At 36.8% G+C, this 21,955-nt stretch overlaps 2 protein-coding genes across 2 annotated transcripts; both read right to left on the bottom strand.

Annotated features, from left to right (window-relative positions):
• Window positions 1-603: 603 nt before the first annotated feature.
• On the bottom strand, window positions 604-6,958 carry pigs (phosphatidylinositol glycan anchor biosynthesis, class S). Its single transcript, XM_039688395.2, has 12 exons — window positions 6,873-6,958; window positions 6,445-6,584; window positions 6,109-6,220; window positions 5,938-6,027; window positions 5,149-5,240; window positions 4,826-5,063; window positions 4,612-4,754; window positions 3,744-3,858; window positions 3,518-3,663; window positions 1,395-1,504; window positions 1,075-1,285; window positions 604-967 (listed from the first exon to the last, which is right to left on the bottom strand). Exons 1-12 carry the CDS (start codon window positions 6,889-6,891, stop codon window positions 689-691), a joined length of 1,695 nt encoding a protein of 564 aa, XP_039544329.2. The 5' UTR covers window positions 6,892-6,958; the 3' UTR covers window positions 604-688.
• A 1,099-nt stretch (window positions 6,959-8,057) lies between these two features.
• On the bottom strand, window positions 8,058-21,730 carry aldocb (aldolase, fructose-bisphosphate C, b). Its single transcript, XM_039688403.2, has 9 exons — window positions 21,596-21,730; window positions 15,090-15,223; window positions 13,787-13,998; window positions 12,758-12,812; window positions 12,511-12,671; window positions 10,844-10,927; window positions 10,554-10,728; window positions 10,153-10,352; window positions 8,058-9,032 (listed from the first exon to the last, which is right to left on the bottom strand). The coding sequence occupies exons 2-9, from the start codon at window positions 15,199-15,201 to the stop codon at window positions 8,940-8,942; spliced, it is 1,092 nt and encodes a 363-aa protein (XP_039544337.2). The 5' UTR covers window positions 15,202-15,223; window positions 21,596-21,730; the 3' UTR covers window positions 8,058-8,939.
• Window positions 21,731-21,955: the final 225 nt, after the last annotated feature.

The raw sequence follows: 21,955 nt of genomic DNA, 5'->3' as shown, positions 1-21,955 counted from the left end.
CCCCCCTATTTAAACGTTAAATAAACGGTTTAGGCTGAAATAAAGAATTAATACACCCATGAACCCAATTATTCTTACTCCAAGCATTTCTTGTATTTGTCATTAACTACAAGCATGTAAACAAATACACTGTTAAAAATTAGATGTTCAGTAAGCTATGACAAAATAGCTCATAAAATAACTTTCAACTTTTTTTTAAGTTATACAAGCTTCAACTTATTTTTTTAAAGTAAATTTAATGTAATTTAAACGACTTGAACGTTAATGCAGCAACTTTTCTTCTTTTTTTTTTTTACAGTGTAGAAGTTATTTTTGTTATGAACATTTCCCCAAAGAACATGAAAAACAAACCTGAATGTTCAAATAAACCCTCACAAACAGATATTGATCTGAGTGTTAGTGTTAAAACAAGACATGGAACAACACGTAATGTGCACAGAGATAAAAAACAATCAATTCCTCTCAGAAAGATTCAACCATGTCATCCAATAATTGTTCAATACAGCTGCCTTTGTAAATTTAAGCAGTAACCATTTCTTCTCACTCCATGACTGCTAGGCTATTGGTCTAATAAATAAGATTTAAATGTACACCACACACACACACACATCACCTTTTAATGACTCAGTGTGTTTTTAAACATGCCACGCAAGAGCAGCCGTTAATATGTGTATATAACACTTGTTTCTCAGTCTCTTTTAGCTTGCTTATCTGCTCGCCTTTGCTTAGCTTCGCTCACAATTTTCAGCAGCGAGAGTACAATAGGTACACACATGGGTAAAAAGAGAGGAATGTAGATGGCGAATTTCTGATCGTCTGGAAAATAAAGAAGATGCAAAAGAGAGGGGTCGAAAAAGGCCCTCTCTGAAGCCAAAATGGCCTCCCTGCTGTACTGGAGCGCAAAAGCCAAGTTCCCAGACTCTAACTCGGCCACGGCCGACTGGAGCGACGTCACAGCGCTGGAAACCTGTAAAAATATGATTGCATATTTTACAATTCCTACCGCTCAGGACAAACACTACACTGAAATTATTTCATTACGTGAGGAACTATGAACATCTGGACTGGGCGCACCTGCTCTGCAATGTTGTCATTGATGACGATGTTTCCGATCTGGTCGAGCAGCTGAGCTAGCGAGGTGATGGTGGTGCTGGCGGTGGCAATGTTCTCCACACTGCGGCTCCACAGGAGTCGGTCCAGCTCCCAATCAGCCAATCCAGCGCTGCCGGGACTCTGAAGCACAAAGCCTGTGGGAGGACGAGTGTGCTGCAGCCCCAGCATGAGCCTGAACAGGGACAGAGAAAACATGATAAAGACAGTGTAATGCACTACATTCACCTGGCAAACGAAGCATTTTAACTTCAATGTGTAAAGTCAAATGGTCAAGCACTAACCGTAACTGTGCCAAGAACACACCCATCACTTTAGCCATATCAATGGTAAAGTCGACAGGACGTTCAGATTCAGATTCAGCTCCATGCTCCATTTTGTTTACATTGTACACCTGAGGACGTAGATGACATATAGATGATCAACGCTGAAATACAGGCCTGTTCGCAGATTCCGATTCAGATTATTTTATTTCAAGCCATGTCAGCAGTCAGAGCTATTTTCATGGAAAAAAATTCATTTACAAAAATACAAACATCATATAAATACAACAAAAACAAAACAAATATAAACAAGAAGTCATATTATACAATATGTAAAAAAATCCAGAACCTTTTCAGGCATAATCTCATTAAATATGTCCTTCATAAAAGAGCCTTCTGATTGCGTTAAGTCCAGGACAATCTAATAAAAAATGTTTGACAGATAAAGGAATTTTACAAAACATACATAAAGTTGGGTCTTCACCCTTAAAGGTATAGCGGAGGATTTTCTTTTTCCGGGTGGATAGTCTATACTATTGGTCCACCTAAGTGTCAATCATTCTGGTGATATGTTTACGTAAGGCCGTCGTACGTGCTCATCCCTGGCACAAGTCATGCACCGCATAGACATGGTAAACATCTCAATTTGTCTAAAGTAGCCTTTTGACCAAATGATAAATGGTATCACCCTGAAATATTCTAAAACCTTGTGTGTTCATGTGTTCATATTCTAAAACCTTGTGTGTTTATTATTACACAAATGCAACAAGCTACTTCTCCATTACATATGCAACTATGTATAAAAATAACGTATTATTAACAATTAAACATATTAGGTTAAGGACCAACGTAATGGCACTGCTTATATGTTGCCATGTAACGTAATTGCGATTTGCAAAATAGTTTCCTCAGAACGTATTTCGTGTGATACAGGGTTGTACATACCATGTCTTGAGTCCTCGGTCACTCAATCGATCAGTATAACAAGTAAATAAAACACGGAAGGGCATTTGACATGTTGTCTTTTTTATGAATGTTTTTGAGTTAGTTTATAATTTGCAACATAATTGTGTAAGGCGTAATAGACGTTCCCTCTCGGGAGCAAGAGTGTTGTGTTTGTCCATGTGCATTTTTTTTAAAAATTGGAGAGGGCGGGTCTTCTCTAAAATTCGGAAAGATCCTCCGCTATACCTTTAAGCAAAAAAGCATGGGTCAAACTTGTATGACCCATACAGCATCTGGTGTAGACCACTTGATCAAATCTAGTTTTAAAATTAGTAGAAAGTCTGTTTGTTATTTCCGGATGAGTTTCATACAACTTTTTATTCTTGCACATATTCCACTCTTCTTGCCACTTATTTAAAATATATCGGTTAATAATCGGCCTGATATCTGATGGAGGAATTTGACAATCATTCACTTCCTGATTAAGAGCTTGGCCTGTTCGCAACGTCCAACACAATGTTTAAAGTCACCATGAAAACAAAACTCGTTTTTTTGTTTGTTTTTCCCGAAACATTGCAGTGTTTTATAATACATGATTTATCTTCTTTTTTTAAATTAATGTGCCCTCATGAATCAAAGTAACTTCCTCTCCCTCTTGCAGGGACATCTCCTCTCTTCTCTGACAATGTGTTTATTGGTGTGTGGGCAGAGCAAACGGTCACTCACATGAGATCGACCAACAGCAAACCACAACCATCCAATCAAACCCCCTTGGAGAAAATCAAGTCCAGCCCTACATTTTTTCCATAGACTGTAAAAAAAAAGATGGACCACCCCCCTTTGCTCTTTTCCTCAGAGAGAACTTAGGTTTTCTACCCTTCTGAAACGTCAAGATTTGAAATGATAATTGTCCACTACACAGACCTTAATATGTCTATGTAAATCAAAAGGATGTGTTCTAAACAGCCTATGCCTTTTCATTAATCACAAGAGTGATACTGCGGTCGACTGGGAATCATTGTGGTTCGTTTTAATCTGACTCTATTCAGCTCTGGCTATCACAAGCATCAAAACATCACCCTAGAAAATGAGATGGAAAATAATTTATACAAATTTTTGAACTATTTCGATGCAAAAAAATAAATAAATAAATATATGAAAATGCATTTCATGACCCATTGAATTCATGTGGACAGTACCATGATGCCTCCCCAACGAGGGCTGTGAAAGGCGTTCGAGGGCACCTCCTTTTTGCTGTGGTCTCTGATGAAGAGAGGAGAGTGGTGGGCATCGGGCACATACAGCAGGAAGTTCAAGACAGGGTTAGAGGAAGCAGCGTTGGAACCTGCGTGAACGAGAAGAACAATTTGTGTAAATGTAAATAAGCAAGAAACCATTTCTCATCAGTGAAAGGTCAAATCTCACCTAGTCTTGCTTCAACGGGGTTGATAACATGTGACAGGCTGTCTGCACTGAGTGTATAGGCGGACACACTGTTGTCAAAACGAGGATTCACACCCAAAACCGCATAATACAGAATCTGAAAAGACCAAACACACAAATAGCAGCTGAGAGTTTGAGGTAGGTCTATATCCAAAATATTATTTCACGAATTACAATAAATTATTGTGATAATGTACAAGGTATATATCATGACAGTTATTTTTGCAGGACACTCACAGTTAACACCTATTTTTTAATTAAATGTAAATTCATTTAAATTAAATTAAACCAGAAGTAATTCATTTTATTGTAATATATTTTTATTCTATACATTAAAAAAAATTATTTCTATTATGCGTGTGTACGTATGTTGTTCTTTTCTATAAATGCACACATGTATTTCTCTTCTGTGAATACTGTTTTTAAAAGGAAAGGTGCTACCATAAATAAAAGCTTTACTGTTTATTTGAAAGTTGATTCAATATAAAAAATATACATTTCATATTTATTCATTCATTCAAGAAAGGAGTGATAAATGTGGCAAATCAATAATACAGTAAAAAAAAAAAACAGTCATTGTTTTTGGTTTTAATATATTTTAAAATATAATTGAATCCTGGGATGGTAAAGCTGAATTTTCAGCATCCTTGATCCAGTTTTCAGGGTGACATTCAGAAATCATTCTTATACACTGATTTCTGACTCTAAATGATGACGAGTTTTGAAGAGGTTATAAATATCTTCTGCTATGTATATTTTGCTTTACTCCTTGTTTATTCATTGTTCAAAAAACACCAGGTTATACCATGCCTAACAGTCATACCCAGCCCTCCAAGCAAACTACAAGTACCTGAGAGTCCACTGAAAAGTTGGCTATAGGGGCAAGTTTGTCCAATAAAGGCTGGATGTAGCTCTGAACGGCGCCTTCGATGTCCCAGTGAAGACTGTGTGACTTTGGGTCTGGGTTGAGCAGACTGAATGTAATCTCGTAGCCTAAGAGAAAGCCAAAATTAGATAGTATATGTATATGCCATTGAGAAAACAAACCTAAAGCGAATACTCACCTGGACTAGATTTGATGGCCCTCATGCTGTCTGCCATACTCTCCTTAGTCACTTTAGGCATGCGGACGCGGTCGCTCAGAGCAGCTACAATATCCTGGTGACTGAAGGACATGGTGCTCACAACCTGCTCCACTTGCAGGTCCAGATTTGATAGGACTTCCTTCAGACTCCACGAAGGTTTAAAAGGACCAGAACGCAGCAACGCAGTGCGTCGTTGCCCCACGTACACTTTCATATCCTGAAAGTAGAAGGCCAGAATGAGCTTTGAAGGTGATTCGGTTTAGGTTTTCTGTGCATTAATATACAAATGCTCTGAATCTTACCTCTGGTAATAAAGTGGAGGACTCAGGGACCACATACACAACCAAAGACCCACAAGAGCTCTCAGTGAGCATGTGTAGGGATAGATCTGCCTCTGTGAAGGGAGAAGTAAATGGGATCATACCAATATAGACAAATAGTTAATATATATATATAACAAATAATATATGTTACAATTGTTCTTCATTCAGTTGGCATTGCTGAAAAAAATAAATGCTTAGTTTTTAATATTCTGTAATCTGTCAATATATGCTTTTTAACATAATAAAATGGTATAAGTAAATAATTAAATAAGTGATTAAATGTCAGAGACGATAGCCTCATGGGCAGTTCCAACATATATATATATATATATATATATATATATTTATTATATATATATATATTTATTATATATATTTATGAATCATGTCCTTGCTGTTTTTACATATATAAAATGTTGAAATACCACTAAATTTTCAAAGAAATTCTTTCCAATATATTGATGAACAATGGGAGCACAGTTCTGTGTTTACATGTAACAATTCAGACATTTTTTTCTCAGAATTACAAGATATAAACACATAATTGTGAGTTAAAATGTCCAATTCTTTGGGGAAAAAAAGACTGAAAATTCACAATTCTGAGAATTGTGAAATGTAAACTCACAACAGCAAGAAAAAAAGTCTCAATTTTGAGATAAAAAGTGGCAGATATTCTGTGGCAGAAAACAAGCTTCCGTAATGAACCCCCAAACAAAAAGTGTTTAATTGTACACCCCAGAGAAACGACTAGCAATAAATCCACTCAACCTGCAGCAGTCGGCTGATTCAAGGCGTCTTCCTCCATTATAGTGGCAGTGCGATATCTGGTTTCATACTTGTACCGCAAACCCGTTTTAGCTGGAGATGAGAAGGGAAAAATGCATTTTGGATTTGTGTTTATTGCTTAATGACGCTTCCAAACAGAAATAGGTCACTTACCATCAATCTGGTGCTCTTTTTCATTGACATGGCTGAGTGGAAGCTTTTTCTGCTGTTCTGGGGACAGTGTTCCCCGAGAGAAGACCACCTCGATATCAACACTAAGCTGGAGCTGTTAAACACACACGTGACATGATAATGTATCATTTCAGATTTTATATGCCTGGTTTCACAGACAAGGCTTAGATTTAGCATTTAAGTAGATTTTATAAACATGCTTTAAAATAAAACATTACTGGTGTGCATATTGAGACAAAACAATGACACTGCAATGTCAGCGCAAGTTGATTTAAGCCTTGCTGATTCTGACTTGAGGAAGGATGCAGAGTCTGTCACCTGGAGGCTGTCGAGTTCGCTGATCTCAGAGAAAGGCAGCCAGGCGCGGTAGGTCTGTGTGGTCTTCCACCATAGTGGGATGCCCACAACAGTGACCACTGCAGCGATGGCAAGAGCAGCATATCGACCTCGCTGCTTTTCTAGTGTAAACAAAAGGAAATATTTAGGGAATGATACTAAATAGGGACTGCACATTCAAAATGTGGTAAACACATGCGTCCATACATTCACAAACACGATAGTGAATGACCCAACACTACCATTTCAACATGAACCAGAGCTTAACATAACTGAGCTAACAAGACGCTGACATTTGGCTTTAGTGTCATGTACTCATAAATGGAAATTCGTGACAAATATACGTGAAGACTAAAACAATTTCGAGAGAAAAATCAGGAAATCGTTTTGAATTAATGTGCAAGACTCACCAAGCTGCAGTGCTGCCATTGCTGTGTGAAATGACTACCGCATGGCACGCGATTGGTCGATTCTATCCAATCAGACGCTAGAAGGCACCGAGTCTTCCAATCAGAGTTAAAAGGGGCGGGTTTAGCGTCGCCGATTCGTTTTTGTTTTCTTCCGGTATGCAGGTCCGGTAAATTATGCCACTTTTAAAGGGTTAGTTCAGCCTCAAAATTAAAATTCTGTCATCTAGAACCCTCATGTTGTTCTAAACCTGTATACATTTCTTTCTTCTGCAAATCACAAAATAAGTGATTTTGAATGTTGGAATGTTGGCACCCGATATATTTAGGTTACCATCGACTTCCATTTATGTACAAAAAACAGGGAGGCAAAAATATCTGATTTTATGTTTTTAAACACCGATTTCTGTGACCGAATGAAGGCAGGTTGAGAAAGCAAGGTAAGGTTAAGGGAGACAACAGCGCCCCCTACAGTCACAGCATGGAAGTCTTCATTTTGGACAACATCATGATGAGTAAATCGTGACAGAATTTTCAGTTTTGGGTGAACTATCACTTTAAATTAACGATTGGTCTGTTCCACCATATAAAAATATGATTTGTAATTTATAAAACGTGGCTTAAATATAATACTGACCCTAATTTCACAGACCAGGCTTCAAGGGTTAGAAATCCAATTTCTGCTATTAATTACTCACCCCCATGTCGTTCCAAACCCATACGTTTTTCATTCATCTTTGGAACACAAATGAAGTTATTTTAATTAAAAATGAGCGATTTCTGTCTCTCCATTGACAGCTACGCAACTACCATTTTGACGCTTCAAAAAGTTCATAAAGAGATCGTAAAACTAATCCATATAAATTGAACAGTTTATACATTTTCTGAAGAGACTCGATTGTTTTATATGACGAAGATGAATGTAGGCTTTATCCACATACGGTAAACATTGATCAGTGATATGGGTATTGATGCATTTAAAACTTTTCATGCTAGGTTATTCTTTTAGGTAATATTCATCTATAGGTCTCACAACATAAAGACATTGGATTTGTGCCTCTTTTCTTAGAACTAAACATGCGTAAAATTCAGCTAATTGCTGGGGGTCTGTGGAGGAAAACTGTAGAATACAAAGAATGTGTACATGTAAACTGTGGTGTTCCTGCACAATAATGGACAAAGACGATCTGGGGGTTTACAGTATTTTTATTTTAGTTTTTACTATCTGACAGTCAAAGTGCTCAGAGAACAACATCAAATCACAATATCACATTTTGTCAACAGAGCAGGGAGTGCTCCCCGTCCCAGAAGCTCCATAGTATGGTCTGCTCCGCCGTTTACAACCAGAACCAACACAAGTTTATTATTCATGTAGCACTGTCACAAACACGGGGAGGAAAGTGAAAGCATGATACACTCAAGCACACAACACAACAGAATACAACTCTAAAATAACTGTCCTTGTTTTCAAACTAATATTGTTAGTAGTAGTATTTTATATTAAATTTCTTGAACCGTAATCAGTCACACATCCCAGAAAATATAATAATATTATATGCGGAAACACAAAATAATATTCTTGATTCTGGAGTTAATAATGTTAACTAGCAATTTTACATTGCTTAGTTTCATTTTCAATATGATCTATGATCTAAAGTCCAGTACTCGCATCATCCACGCATCATTATGAGGACCGGTGAGGCCATACTGCACTGAAAGGAATGTGACAAGTCTACTCGAGTGGCTGGTGCCTGAATTGGAATGACTTAAATTGGAATAATAATAAAAATAAGTCTGACATACATTTGCTAAGGGCCCACAAAAATAATAATACTGTTTCCTTGTTTTTAGCATGAAACCACGCCTAGAACTCTTCAAAAACAAAAATAATCTTTGTATTTATTTTTCCCATTTCTGTTATACATTTTAAATAGATATATAAGACATTGCAATGACAACCCTAAAGTACAGAAGACAGCGCAGGCCTGTGATTGGTTGGTGACAGGAACGGTAGCAGCTGTGCATTATACTATTGGCTGGCGGAAGCTGGAACGTTGGGATGCAGGATGTTCAGTAGGAATGATTGGCCACGTAAAGGGACTGTCCCGCTGCTCCGCTGGTTACATTGGAGACGTACTTGCCCTGAGCAGCCAATCCATTAGCCTGAGGAAAGTTCACAAAGGTCAGCAGGTTCAGACAGGCCTTACATTAACAATAACAAAACAATAATTAACCCAATAATTACAAAAAGTGATTCACATAGCTCTATCGTTATAAAAATGTTGTAATTATATATATTACATTTATTATATTATATTATTTTCCAGTTCATGTTCATCAATCCATATATTTACCAGAAAACTGTCATTAAATTAGTGATATGATGGAGCCATGTAGCAAAATTTTGTACCGAAGCAGCGAAAGAGAAATTAAGGTTTTAATTTAGTCGAAAACTAGGGCTACAAGATAATGGTTTAAGTGAGAATCATGATTATTTTGCTACAAAAAATTATAATCTTTTAATCTTATATAATCTTATAATCTAATTATAATTATATTATAATAAAAATTATAAAATACAGACGTATATAATTATAAAATACAGAATCCTGATTAAAGTTACAAAAGTTATTCAGTTTTTTTTTTTGTAGAGGGTTGTTCAATTACTAAACTATTTATCGTGAATAATAACCATAATAAGGATTCGTCTGTATTTAATTTATACAGTGAAGAGAGACTATGCAGTATTTTACATTTGATTATTCGATGTCTGTACCTAATCTTCAACGAACTGCTGTTAGATCTACCTGAAAAACCCATTCATTTAATTTGCATCTTTGTTCAATAGTGTTTATTTGTGCAATTGCATGTAGTTTGATTAAACAAATAAGAACAAATACTTGACTTTATTAGTGTTTGAAATGTTTATTTTATATTTATGTAGCATTGTTCTTTCATTCCACGTAAAAAGTCTGGCGAGTAAAATAAAAAAAAATGTACTAGCCAATGGGAGACTCGAGCCTCAGTGTGTCCGTAGAGGGTTGAATATTAATAATAGTTTCAAGAAATTCGCTTAAATAAAAGTTTATGCTAATATGCTAACAACAGATTCCATCCACGCAATCAGGAATTTTGTATGAGAGCAAGATTTCTCCAGAGATTGACCAACAGAAAACTGCTTGGTTCGAAAGCGACTATTGACAAAAGTCTATGGACCTTATTTGCCCGTGAAATTAGGGTCATTTGAATGCACCTTAATGAGGAAATGATATGAACAACTGACCTCAGCACGCTTGATGAACTCCTCTGCGGCGGCCTTCTCGTTGTCCTTGGACCCGCGCCAGGCGTTCAGGGCAGAGGCCTGCAGGGCACGTCCGTAAGAGAAGGTGAGGGCCCAGGGTTTATTCAGAGGGCAGGTGTTGATGGCGTTCAGGTTGATGGACGCCTCCTCCTCACTCTGACCTCCAGAGAGGAAGGTCACACCTGCCAGAGGAATTTCAAAACGGATTATGCTAATTTTCTAAAATGGGACTATGATCTCACCACATAATGTTTACTGCTCACACTTTTTAAAAACACGATGTTTCCAGAGGTAACTACTCATTCTATAAATACCCAGCAACCTCATTCTTTAGGCCTCAAAACTAGTGAATCCAACAGTTGGTAGTGTCTCTATAGACTCACCTGTTACTGCGGGGGGAACGGTGCGGCGCAAGGCTGTCACTGTTGCCATGGCGATCTCCTGGTTGCTGAATTTGGTGGGGCAGGAGTGACCAGGTGTCACCATGTTGGGTTTCAGAAGAGTTCCCTCCAGATAGACATGATGGTCAGACAGGGCCTTGTAGCAGGCAGCAAGGACCTGGAAATACATGGGAAATAGGAAAAGTAAATGCAACCATGTATCATGCCACACACCATTATAACCAGTCTAGTTGGAAATGGAATGATATAATTTGATTTCACTTTTTACGTACCTTCTCTGTAACATACTGGCAACGCTTCAAGTCATGGTCACCGTCAGGTAAAATCTCTGGCTCCACAATGGGCACAATGCCATTCTGAAAAAACAAAGACAATATTACGTATTATAAGCTATTTTCAGCTTTTTTCCGACAACGATTTTTAAAGGGTTCGTTTTTGATGAGATCTGAGAGATTTCCCATTGACAGCTACGCAACTACTACTTTGATGCTTCTAAAAGCCCATAAAGAGGATGAATTGAGCGGTTTAATCCAAATTTACTGAAGAGATTTAATGTTATGCAGCACGTTTGAGCTTCAGCAGGAACCAATGAGGTTCATTCTAGTGTTACGCATCATGTTTGAGCTTCTGCAAGAACCAATGAGGTTCATTCTTGTGTTACGCATCATGTTTGAGCTTCTGCAAGAACCAATGAGGTTCATTCTAGTGTTACGCATCATGTTTGAGCTTCTGCATAAACCAATGAGGTTCATTCTAGTGTTACGCATCATGTTTGAGCTTCTGCAAGAACCAATGAGGTTCATTCTAGTGTTACGCATAATGTTTGAGCTTCTGCAAGAACCAATGAGGTTCATTCTAGTGTTACGCATAATGTTTGAGCTTCTGCAAGAACCAATGAGGTTCATTCTAGTGTTACGCATAATGTTTGAGCTTCTGCAAGAACCAATGAGGTTCATTCTAGTGTTACGCATCATGTTTGAGCTTCTGCAAGAACCAATGAGGTTCATTCTAGTGTTACCCATCATGTTTGAGCTTCAGCAAGAACCAATGAGGTTCATTCTTGTGTTACGCATCATATTTGAGCTTCAGCAAGAACCAATGAGGTTCATTCTTGTGTTACGCATCACGTTTGAGCTTCAGCAAGAACCAATGAGGTTCATTCTTTTGTTACGCATCATATTTGAGCTTCAGCAAGAACCAATGAGGTTCATTCTAGTGTTACGCATCATGTTTGAGCTTCTGCAGGAACCAATGAGGTTCATTCTAGTGTTACGCATCATGTTTGAGCTTCTGCAGGAACCAATGAGGTTCATTCTAGTGTTACGCATCATATTTGAGCTTCAGCAAGAACCAATGAGGTTCATTCTAGTGTTACGCATCATGTTTGAGCTTCTGCAAGAACCAATGAGGTTCATTCTAGTGTTACGCATCATGTTTGAGCTTCTGCATAAACCAATGAGGTTCATTCTTGTGTTACGCATCATGTTTGAGCTTCTGCAAGAACCAATGAGGTTCATTCTAGTGTTACGCATCATGTTTGAGCTTCTGCAAGAACCAATGAGGTTCATTCTTGTGTTACGCATCATATTTGAGCTTCTGCAAGAACCAATGAGGTTCATTCTTGTGTTACGCATCACGTTTGAGCTTCAGCAAGATCCAATGAGGTTCATTCTAGTGTTACGCATCATATTTGAGCTTCTGCAAGAACCAATGAGGTTCATTCTTGTGTTACGCATCACGTTTGAGAACCAATGAGGTTTGTTCTCACACGTCAAGCCAGTACTGTCTAGCGAGACTGTCAATGGAGGGACAGAAATCTCTCAGATTTTGTTAAAATGTAAAATGACAGAATTTTCACTATTGGGTAACTAAACCTGAACTAAACTGTTAATTATATTCATTTTAGTTAACAACAACAACACAAAGCTGGCCAGCTCACCTGCTGGCAGATGCTGGCGTAGCGAGCCAGGACGTTAGCGTTCTCCATGATGGCTAACTCTGAGGGAGTGGTCTCACTGATCTTCAGCACACAGCGCCACTTGGCAAAGTCTGCACCGTCTTTCTTATACTGAGCACAGCGTTCTGACAGGCCATCGAGCCCTTAAGACAAAACAGGTATCCCATTGACATAACGCCACAACGGACATCCTTTTAAACAAATAAAATAGCGGTGACTGTAAGCTTACCCTGTGTTGTGGTCTCTCCGTTTGTTCCTGCCAGAGGGACGACACCTTTGTCAACCTGAAAAAGAGGACAACCTGCTTTAGGATCAATCTGCTAATAATCCACTCCTAAAAAAGTAAATTGTTAAAACTGGTTTATTCAACTATAAATTATACATACAAAGCAATAATAGATGTATAATCTGGAAGAATATTTCAAACGTACATTTACACAAATACATCTTCAAACAGCTAAAAAGGTCTTGTACCAATTAGAATACTTGGCTGAGGCAAACATGAACAACCTCGATTAACCTGATAATCTTATTATGATCTTTCGCCAACAGTGTTATCTAAAAATCTTCCCTCACACATGTATGTGTGTGTTTGTGTACCAGCCAAAAGTTCGGAAACATTACTACTTTTAATGTTTTTGAATCAGATCTTCAGAATCAGAAATCATTCTAATATGCTGATTTAATAACAACGTTGAAAATAGTTCTGCTACGTAGATTTTTTTATAACCTGTGATACTGTTTTCAGGATTCTTTGATGAATAAAGAGTTTAAAAAAAGAACAGCATTTTATTTAAGAAGTAGCATTTACACTACCGTTTAAAAGTTTGGGATCAGAATTATTTTTTGGAAAGAAATTCAATTTTTTTTTTCAGCAAGGATGTGTTACATTGTTAAAATAAATAAAAAATGTGTTAAATTGCACTGCAATTGGATTTACATTACATAAAAATGAACTGGGAGAAGAATAGAGTAAAATTTACAGTTACCAACGCAATGTGTATCTGATATGAATAAAAACATCGTCAAATTATAATTGAAAGGATTACTATTGCCGCTTCCAGCCGTGTGCATTTACACTATAAATGTATTTTTTTTGCTAGTACTTGTGTGTATTTAAATATATCTGTGGTTGTAAACACTAAATAGATGTGATTTATGACAAGGGCTGAGCACCAACCAAAGCACATTTGATTTAAGCAGCCGATGACGTGACGCACCGGACGTTTTAATCACACCACTGTTATTGTTCTTGTACCTTGATTCCCACAACCATGCCCCTGTCCTTGATCAATTTGGCAAAGCATGTGCCATCATCAGCGTTCTGATAGAGGGTCTCGTGGAAGAAGATAACGCCACCAATGCAGTTGTCAATGCGCTCGTCAGCGGTGAAAAGGAGCTGGCGATAAAGACGACGGTTCTCCTCTGTGTTCTCCACGCCGATTGGGTTCAGACGCTTTGCCATACTACCTACATAGACGCAGACATACACATCATTGTGTTAAGAGTACTGGTCTTCACGGTCTGGTCTTCATGTTATAGCTAGTGGTCGACCGATATATCGCCAAGGCCAACATATGGCATTTTTAAAATATCAGCATCGGCCGATACGTTTTTCTGATTGGCCGATGTGCTATATCCAGTTGCCTACTGTGTCATATCTCATATTCATATTGTTTTCACTGTGTGCTGTATGTAAAATTTGTGTTACTTGTTACTTAAAAAATATGATTACCAGTGCGCATGAAACTACCAGATTATTGAGTGCCTTGTTACAGTGTTTACTTCCCTTTTACACAAATATTCATATATTTTTAAGCAATTACTTAATTAAAAAAAAAACTGTAATAGGATTGCGGATTCAAGAAGTTGCCATCTAAAGTATAAGCGTGTTTATTTTAAAGATTTGTTTTCTAATTTATTAAATATTGATTAAAATAACTATAAAGTATATATATATAAAACAAGTAGCTATCTAAAAACAAGTAGGGCTATAACTAGTGAGCTACATCTTTAGGGTGGCCGAATATATATATATATATATATATATATATACAGTATATAATATATGAAGAGTTCAGATGCAAAAGCCTCTAAATGCCATTTGAAATTTTCTTCTAAAATGACCATTTTTATCAAACTTGTATATTTAAGTTCAGTAATTTCACTTAAATGACAATTAATAGGTAATCATCATTGCCATTTAAGTGAAATTACTGAACTTAAATATACAAGCTTGATAAAAATTATCATTTTAGAAGAAAATTTCAAATGGCACTTAGAGGCTTTTGCATCTGAACTCTTCATATATATATATATAAATGTAGGTTTTATAAAAAAAAACAATATTGGTCGACCACACGAGCCACAAATTAAAGCTTAGCGAAACGCGCAACGAGTAACACTGTGTTAGAGGGACTGGCAGAAAGAAGACGTAGGTGTTTCAGTCACTGTTTGCATTATGTCTGGTTTTCCAAAGGATGACAGAGCAACAACCATCAAGGGGAGTGAATGATCAAACTGAATGCGTTACATTCATATGCGGTGCAACCGTCACTGACCTGTGGACTCATCTGCAGCGAGGATGCCCTTCCCAGGAGCTACGATACGCTGAGCGATGTCCTGAAGCTCCTTCTTCTGCTCAGTAGTGAGTGCGGGGTACTGGTGCGTCATGATGTCTGTGGCTCAAAGTGACCTGCAACAGAGGAGACACCACTGTCACTTCATCCATCTCACCTGCAACTTCACATATTGGAACATCTATCTATACACACACACACAGTAATGGCCAAAACTAATGTCCTGCCTAGGGCAATTTACATTTTCATCTTTTATTTAAATATTAGTACAATTTAATATTAGTTCATATTAACTAAATATATATAACACACAGTAGTGGCCAAATTTTCTTTTAAATGTTCATCCTTTATTTTAATATCAGTACAACTTGATAAAGATTTTGTAATTATATTATGTGGCTGTGCTTGGAATCAATTGTACGGACATCATTTTTGGCCACCCTGTCATTCAAGAATTTATGAAATTATGAAGATGCAAAAACAAGAGAGAACCAACAAAATATTTAAAACTGGTTATGTTGTAGTAGTCAATGATTTTTCCTAAGAGCTGTTTTTTTTATTTTAATATAAAGCCTGACTTTTATTAAATAATTTTATAAATTGTATAAAATAATAACCAAATAATTTTGTCAAATAAATACATTAACAAAGTTTTCGTTAGCATTTCGTTTTTCCTTCAAATTTTAGACCATTTAATATTTCCCTCGTATTTAATCGAACTTGTAGAGTCATAAACAAACAAATCATGTATTATGTAATTCATTCAATTCATTTTCAGTCTTCAGTCAGTGTCACGTAATCCTTCAGAAATAAGTCTAATATGCTGATTTTCTGTTTAAGAAACATTTATTTTACATGTCGAAAAGTTGCTCAGCTCTTAATTTGAGAGTCAGAACATGACTCGAATGTTTCCGGCAGCTTAGAAACAGTCTCACACAAGGAACAAGCCGTCACCTGGAAACATCGAACTGCTGGCTATGAATGAACAGACTGAAGAATGGGACACAGTTTTATCTAAAAAGGTTGGTTAATATTCCTGCCCACTCTCCTTCACAGCTCTTCAGTGAGGCTGAATTGCATAATGCAGACTAAAGCCAGCAGAGCAGTTTTATCCACTGCTGTTATGCAATCACAGCTCTCTAATCTCTGCTGTCAATCCCCATTAGACCTGCCCCACTGTCTGCGACTGTCTGTTACTACTCACTTTAGAGAGCTACACTGACACAGCATTTCATTTAAAGGGCACAGAATATTACTTTAATAATGTTAAACTTTAAAAAAGTTAAACTAATGTTAAACTTTAAAATAGAGCCAGACCGATATATATCGGCCGGCCGATATTAGGCATTTTCCAAACTATCGGTATCGGCAGTTATAATGGCCGATAAATGAATATTTCAAAAATAAATTAAAAACGAACGAAACACGCTTGAACCATGTCATGAGCGTTAGAGTTGTATAATTTGTCCACCAGAGGGCACTCTACACCGTTCCTGTTGGCAACACTCGTTGAGTTGGTCACGAGACATACGTTACTTAAATAACAATTAAAAGGACATCCCCATCAGTTCTCTTAACTCAAATAAGCATGACAAAATTTGTGACCATCATGTCCAGTTTTGCTGCTGTTAAACAAGCCGAGAGTGAAGCGGAATTAGCTTGTATGTTGTTCCAGTGTAGTTGACTGACTGTCCTTTTAACTTTCGACAATGTGACTGAAGTAATTCTTTACTAGCGCGTGACAGTTATAGCAATGAGGCGCATCATCTCTCCTTGGCCTGTTATAATGAAAATGTATATTTTACAATTTGCAGTATGAGGTTATCCATTGCTAAATTATGACTCATCATAGACTAGCTAACCACAAAGCTAGCTAATGCCGCTATCGCCAGTTGAAGACCGCTAACGTTAACATTAATGAGCTTTGGTTCCTCTGTTCTGTTGCAACAAAAGAAACAAGTTTCTTTTTAAAATGCATTATCATACTGTATTATTTTAGTTAAACTCATACATAACTACAAATAATCAATGTTAGGGAAATTTGTTAATGTTTTGTTGCATGTTTCTGAAATAATAATAATAAAAAAAATATCGGCCGATATATCGGATTTTAAAACCAACAAATATTTGTATCGGTATCGGCCTTCAAAATCCTTTATCGGTCGGGCTCTACTTTAAAAGTCTTTTTCGGTAAATCAAAAAAAACAAAAAAAAAAAACGGATCATTTCAGAAAGAGGGTCAGAATGAGGCTTGAAAATAATTGTTTTTCCACATGTATATTTGTTTTGTTTTTTTGTGTGCGAGCAAAAAACGTTATTTACATTAGAAGTGAACCTCAAAAAACATTAAAATAAAATAAAAATCTATGTCATAAACCCTTTAAAGCATGACAAATATTATTAAAACAATAATATAAAATGGAATTTACAAAGTGCACTTTTAAATGTATACTGTTTAAGTGTGTTATACGTGTGTTAATGTCGGCATGAAACGGAAGTTGAGATTGTCATATTTTCCTTGTTGTGACGTATATCCGAGTGAAACGGCTTCTGAAATTAGAAAATAATGTAGGGCGGGGCTTGATTTCGCCCTTCGGGAATTGATTGGATCTAGGAGGTTGGACGTTGCAAACAATATGGAGGCAGATTTGAATGCGATTCTCTGAGAGGCGGCGCACCCTCATCGGATCTGGCCGCACCCTTTCGCCATTGCACGTGACCGAAATAGAAGAGACGTCGTTTCGATGGGGGAGGGAAGGGTAATGTATTTGATTAAAGATTATAAGGGTACATGAATTTTTTTTTAAAATAATGAAGAGCACAGATAAATCATTTATAATAAACACTACAATATTACATGTTAAAAGGAGATTAGTCAAATTTGATTTCATGCAGACTTTAAGAAACAGTGATAAACGTGGACTTTTGTTATATCATCAAGTACAGTTTCATACTTTTAAAATTTAAGGTACACCGCAAGCACAAATTCAATAAAATTAAATGCTTTTCTTTTTCACAAAGGTTCTTTTCTCACTCTCTTCTCGGGTGAGTGCTCCCCCATCTCTATGCTGAATGGAACGAGCCAAAACCGGCACAAACTGGCTGGTCTGTGTCGATGTATATCACAGTTGGATGCGCTCAGGCTATAAGCACACCACCTTTATGCACACAGAATGAGAAACCTTTCACATACTGTCCTTAATTGAGATTCTAATCTACTGAAATTAATTATTGTGGGTTTTAATGAGAGAATACAGGGAAGCACACATCTCTGAAGCTCTGTGAATGATTCTAATTTGTTGAACATGGGAAAACACGGCCTACGGCAGCCGCTCACCTCATTCATCACGCAATATCAAATCTTTGGGTTCTGCGAGGGATGTGTTACGGCACGCTTTTAACATTCCACTTCTTCACTCTGTGTAATATAGGAGTCATCACTGTCTGGCTGTAGTTTGAACAATGCTAATGCTAAAGGCCATGCTGTATTGGCTTCATTGTGTTTAAAGGACAAACAGAGGTCATCTTGATGTATGACCACAGTCAATGACCCGTGATGAATAGGTGTCCACTAGTCCTAAGTCAAAGGGACTTTAATTTGCCCTTTGCTTGACAATTGTTGTCACATAAAGCATGGGATAATCTCTGTGTACTAAACCTTATGTTTCCAAGACGCAAACTGTACTTCAATACAGGTCCATATTACAAATAATTACATTTTATAATTAAATATTATTGATACATATTTGAATTATTGTAATGTATTTGTATTTTTTATTGTTATTTAAATGTAGTAAGTGAGTCCCAAAACTCACTTCACTGGGTAGCGTTCATGAGATTACTTTTAATTGTGATTTTTAGGGCTGTCAAACAATTAATCGCATCTAAAATAAAAGTTTGTGTTTACATAATATATGTGGGTGCACTGTGTATAATTATTTTATATTTAAATACACACACATGCTTGTATATATTTAAGAAATATTTTCATGTATATACTGTATATAGATTGATATATCATTTGTATAAATATAAATATTTTATATAAATTATATATGCATGTGTGTATTTATATTTATGTAACATAATTATACACAGTGCAACCACATACATTATGTAAACAAAAACTTTTATTTTGGATGCGATTAATCGTTTGACAGCCCTAGTTATTTTATATTGTGTTCTTGCTAGCATGTTTTTTTATTTTGCATCTTTAATTTATTTTTGTAAATTGCTTTGAGATAAAGATGCTATAGAAAGTTTTTTTTTTATTATGATACAATATTATTTAGACTGCTTGCTAACGTCAGTTTATTATGAGACATTTAATAGATGAGCTCCATTTAAACAACAGCAAACCTATCCATTTACAAAGCGTCATCAGTGTTTGTAATGCACACTGCAAGTGAATATATTTGATGAGTCTTGATGTCACTGTTGTTTATTAGACACTGCACTTCTAAATCATTTAGTAAATCACAGAGTGGATCAAAGTAACGTCTACAAGACATCAATCTGATATACGTAGGCTAATGCTTTAGGCTAAAGCTAAAAATAGCAGGATGACGCAGTTATCTATAATCAGTTATGGCTGTGAAGAACAACTCCTGACTGTTACTGACACCTTTCACTTTTTAATGTAGAGAGCCTTGCAGAAGATGCTTCTCAAAGAAAATGCTTCAGGCATAAGTGACAGCTGATTGTTTCAGTCTGTCTCTCTTTGACAAGATCAGTTTCTCTGCACCGCATCATGCGCAACAGTGACCGTGCATTTTTGGAGACAGGGATACCTGCAGGTTGGAGTAATGGGGGAAAGGCTACCCCTCCCCCCGCCACACCCTAACAGACCGTCTTTGCGACAATTTGTCACGGCCAGTACAGATAAAAATAGTAATACAGAAAAAAATGTTTAGTGCAGGACTTGATTTTGTCCATATGCAATTTATTAGATGGCTATGGTTTGCTATTGGTCGATCTCACGTGAGTCATCAGAGAAGAGAAGTCGTTGCTAGGGTGAGAAGTTATTTTTATAAAAGATTATGAGGGCAGATTCGTTTAAAAAAATGATGTACACATAAATAATTTATGAAAATAATAAATAAAATTGACGATTCTGATTTTGACATCAAGTTCAATATTGAAAAATATTCCTTAATTTACAAATAGCTGTTTGAGAGTGTCTGCTCAGCTCCTTAGAAACTATTTCAGTTTCCATTTTAACACTGACTTCTCTAATTGGTGGATTTCACTTCAGGTGTATGGGTAGTATAGTTCTTGACAGTTATTTGACTACTAAACTGTTTACTTTAAATACATATAACACTGAAAAATATCACATGTTCTTCTTCAAAAAGATGTATTATGCATGGAATTACACTGGCCATGCTAAATTTTGAAGAAGATATTAAATGAAAGAAAAAATAAGCGTCAGAGGCCACCATTTAGAGAACCGTACATCCCTAGCTTAGTCTTCATCATCAGCTTAGCCCGTTTAACCTTGATACATGTACAGCTGTGTCCTCAGAAGAGAGGAGAGACTCCATCTTCAGCACGTATACACGTCACGCGACAGGATGATGAGAGAAGAACACAGCTCGCGTGATTCATTACAAACATCCCGCACTGCTGTGACGCAGCTCGATACGCGCGTGCCGCGTTGCGTCGGTGACAGTGTATGAGATGTTAAAGCGACCGGAAGGGAACATTAAGTGATGGACTTTCTTGACAGATCCTAAATTGGATGAAAATTTGTTTAATAGCCCTTTCGAGAGGATGTGTATTGAATCTGAAGGACACCAGGAAACGCTATTTTCATCACGTTAGCTCACAACCGCTAAGCTAAGCTACACTGATGTAACGTTAGAAATGCCTACGTGCAGATCATCAGCCACACTCCCTTCAGCAGACAGCAGTCTCATTCGTGATGCTGTATAGACCTACGCATGAATACGATGCTTTAATTTGCGTATTCTGTGAAATAAACACTGGTTTGTCAGTTAACGTTAGCTACACTACCGTTAAATATAACTCACGGAAGAGAGAGATGTTGATGGTGGTGTCGTCACCCATGAGGATGACATTGAATTTCGACATGATGATGTTGTCTCTTTATACAAGTTAGTTGCTTAATTTTTGAGTCAAAAATGAAAATTTCACGCCGAAATTAACGAGACCTGCTTTTATATGTCGTATCACCATTGTATCATGATGGAGAAGGCCGTTGATAACTAAATGCGAACCACCTGTCGGATGACGCATTAACTTGACATACAAGCAAATAAACGTACAGTAAACAGTACATTTAAACACACAACACACACATTCGTTTGAGTACAATTCAGAAGGAATTAACAAAATGATATTCAACATTGAAAAATGATCTGATAAAATAAATGACATGCCATCTATGAAAGTTGCAGTGTCAATACAATTACACACATACTTATATCTCTATATATTTATTTAAATGAAAGAATTTACTCACTTACCTGTTAAGGAGAGTGATTCAAAAGATGCCCTGTGATTTCGACAGCCTCCAGTTTCAATGCCGCAACGCAACGTGACCGCTTAGAAAAAGCAACCCACATAGGGGCGTGGCTTTGGTCACGACCTTATTATAATAATGGTTAATATTCATGAGTCTTTAAAGTGACCCCGCACTTCCACATTACATTGCTTGAGGTGTGTTTACGAGCACGTAGGCTTTTTAAAAAGTGAAAAACAAATGAAAAATGTAAGAATAAATAGCTAGTTCTAAAATTATAGGCTAACATTTGCATAAAACATTTATTTTTTTCTTACAAATCATTTGTCAATTGATTATATATGCAATATCCACTATACTATTA

The sequence above is a fragment of the Pimephales promelas genome, chromosome 19 (genome assembly GCF_988280905.1).
Source record: "Pimephales promelas chromosome 19, fPimPro1.hap1.1, whole genome shotgun sequence".
Taxonomy (NCBI): domain Eukaryota; kingdom Metazoa; phylum Chordata; class Actinopteri; order Cypriniformes; family Leuciscidae; genus Pimephales; species Pimephales promelas.
Note: the sequence above shows the minus strand (reverse complement) of the source record. Positions and strands in the feature narration are given on the sequence as shown.

Bases quoted from the DNA above. Each gene is read 5' to 3' on its own strand.
- pigs (XM_039688395.2), bottom strand. The intron at 5,064-5,148 runs GTAAGATTCAGA...TTCTACTTTCAG, and splicing joins CCTCCACTTTATTACCAGAG to GATATGAAAGTGTACGTGGG. The intron at 3,664-3,743 runs GTGAGATTTGAC...TCGTTCACGCAG, and splicing joins CCCCGTTGAAGCAAGACTAG to GTTCCAACGCTGCTTCCTCT.
- aldocb (XM_039688403.2), bottom strand. From the start codon at position 15,201: ATGACGCACCAGTACCCCGCACTCACTACTGAGCAGAAGAAGGAGCTT. The intron at 10,928-12,510 runs GTGAGCTGGCCA...TTGTTTTTTCAG, and splicing joins ACGCCAGCATCTGCCAGCAG to AATGGCATTGTGCCCATTGT. The intron at 9,033-10,152 runs GTCAGTTGTTCA...AACTTTCCTCAG, and splicing joins AGTTCATCAAGCGTGCTGAG to GCTAATGGATTGGCTGCTCA.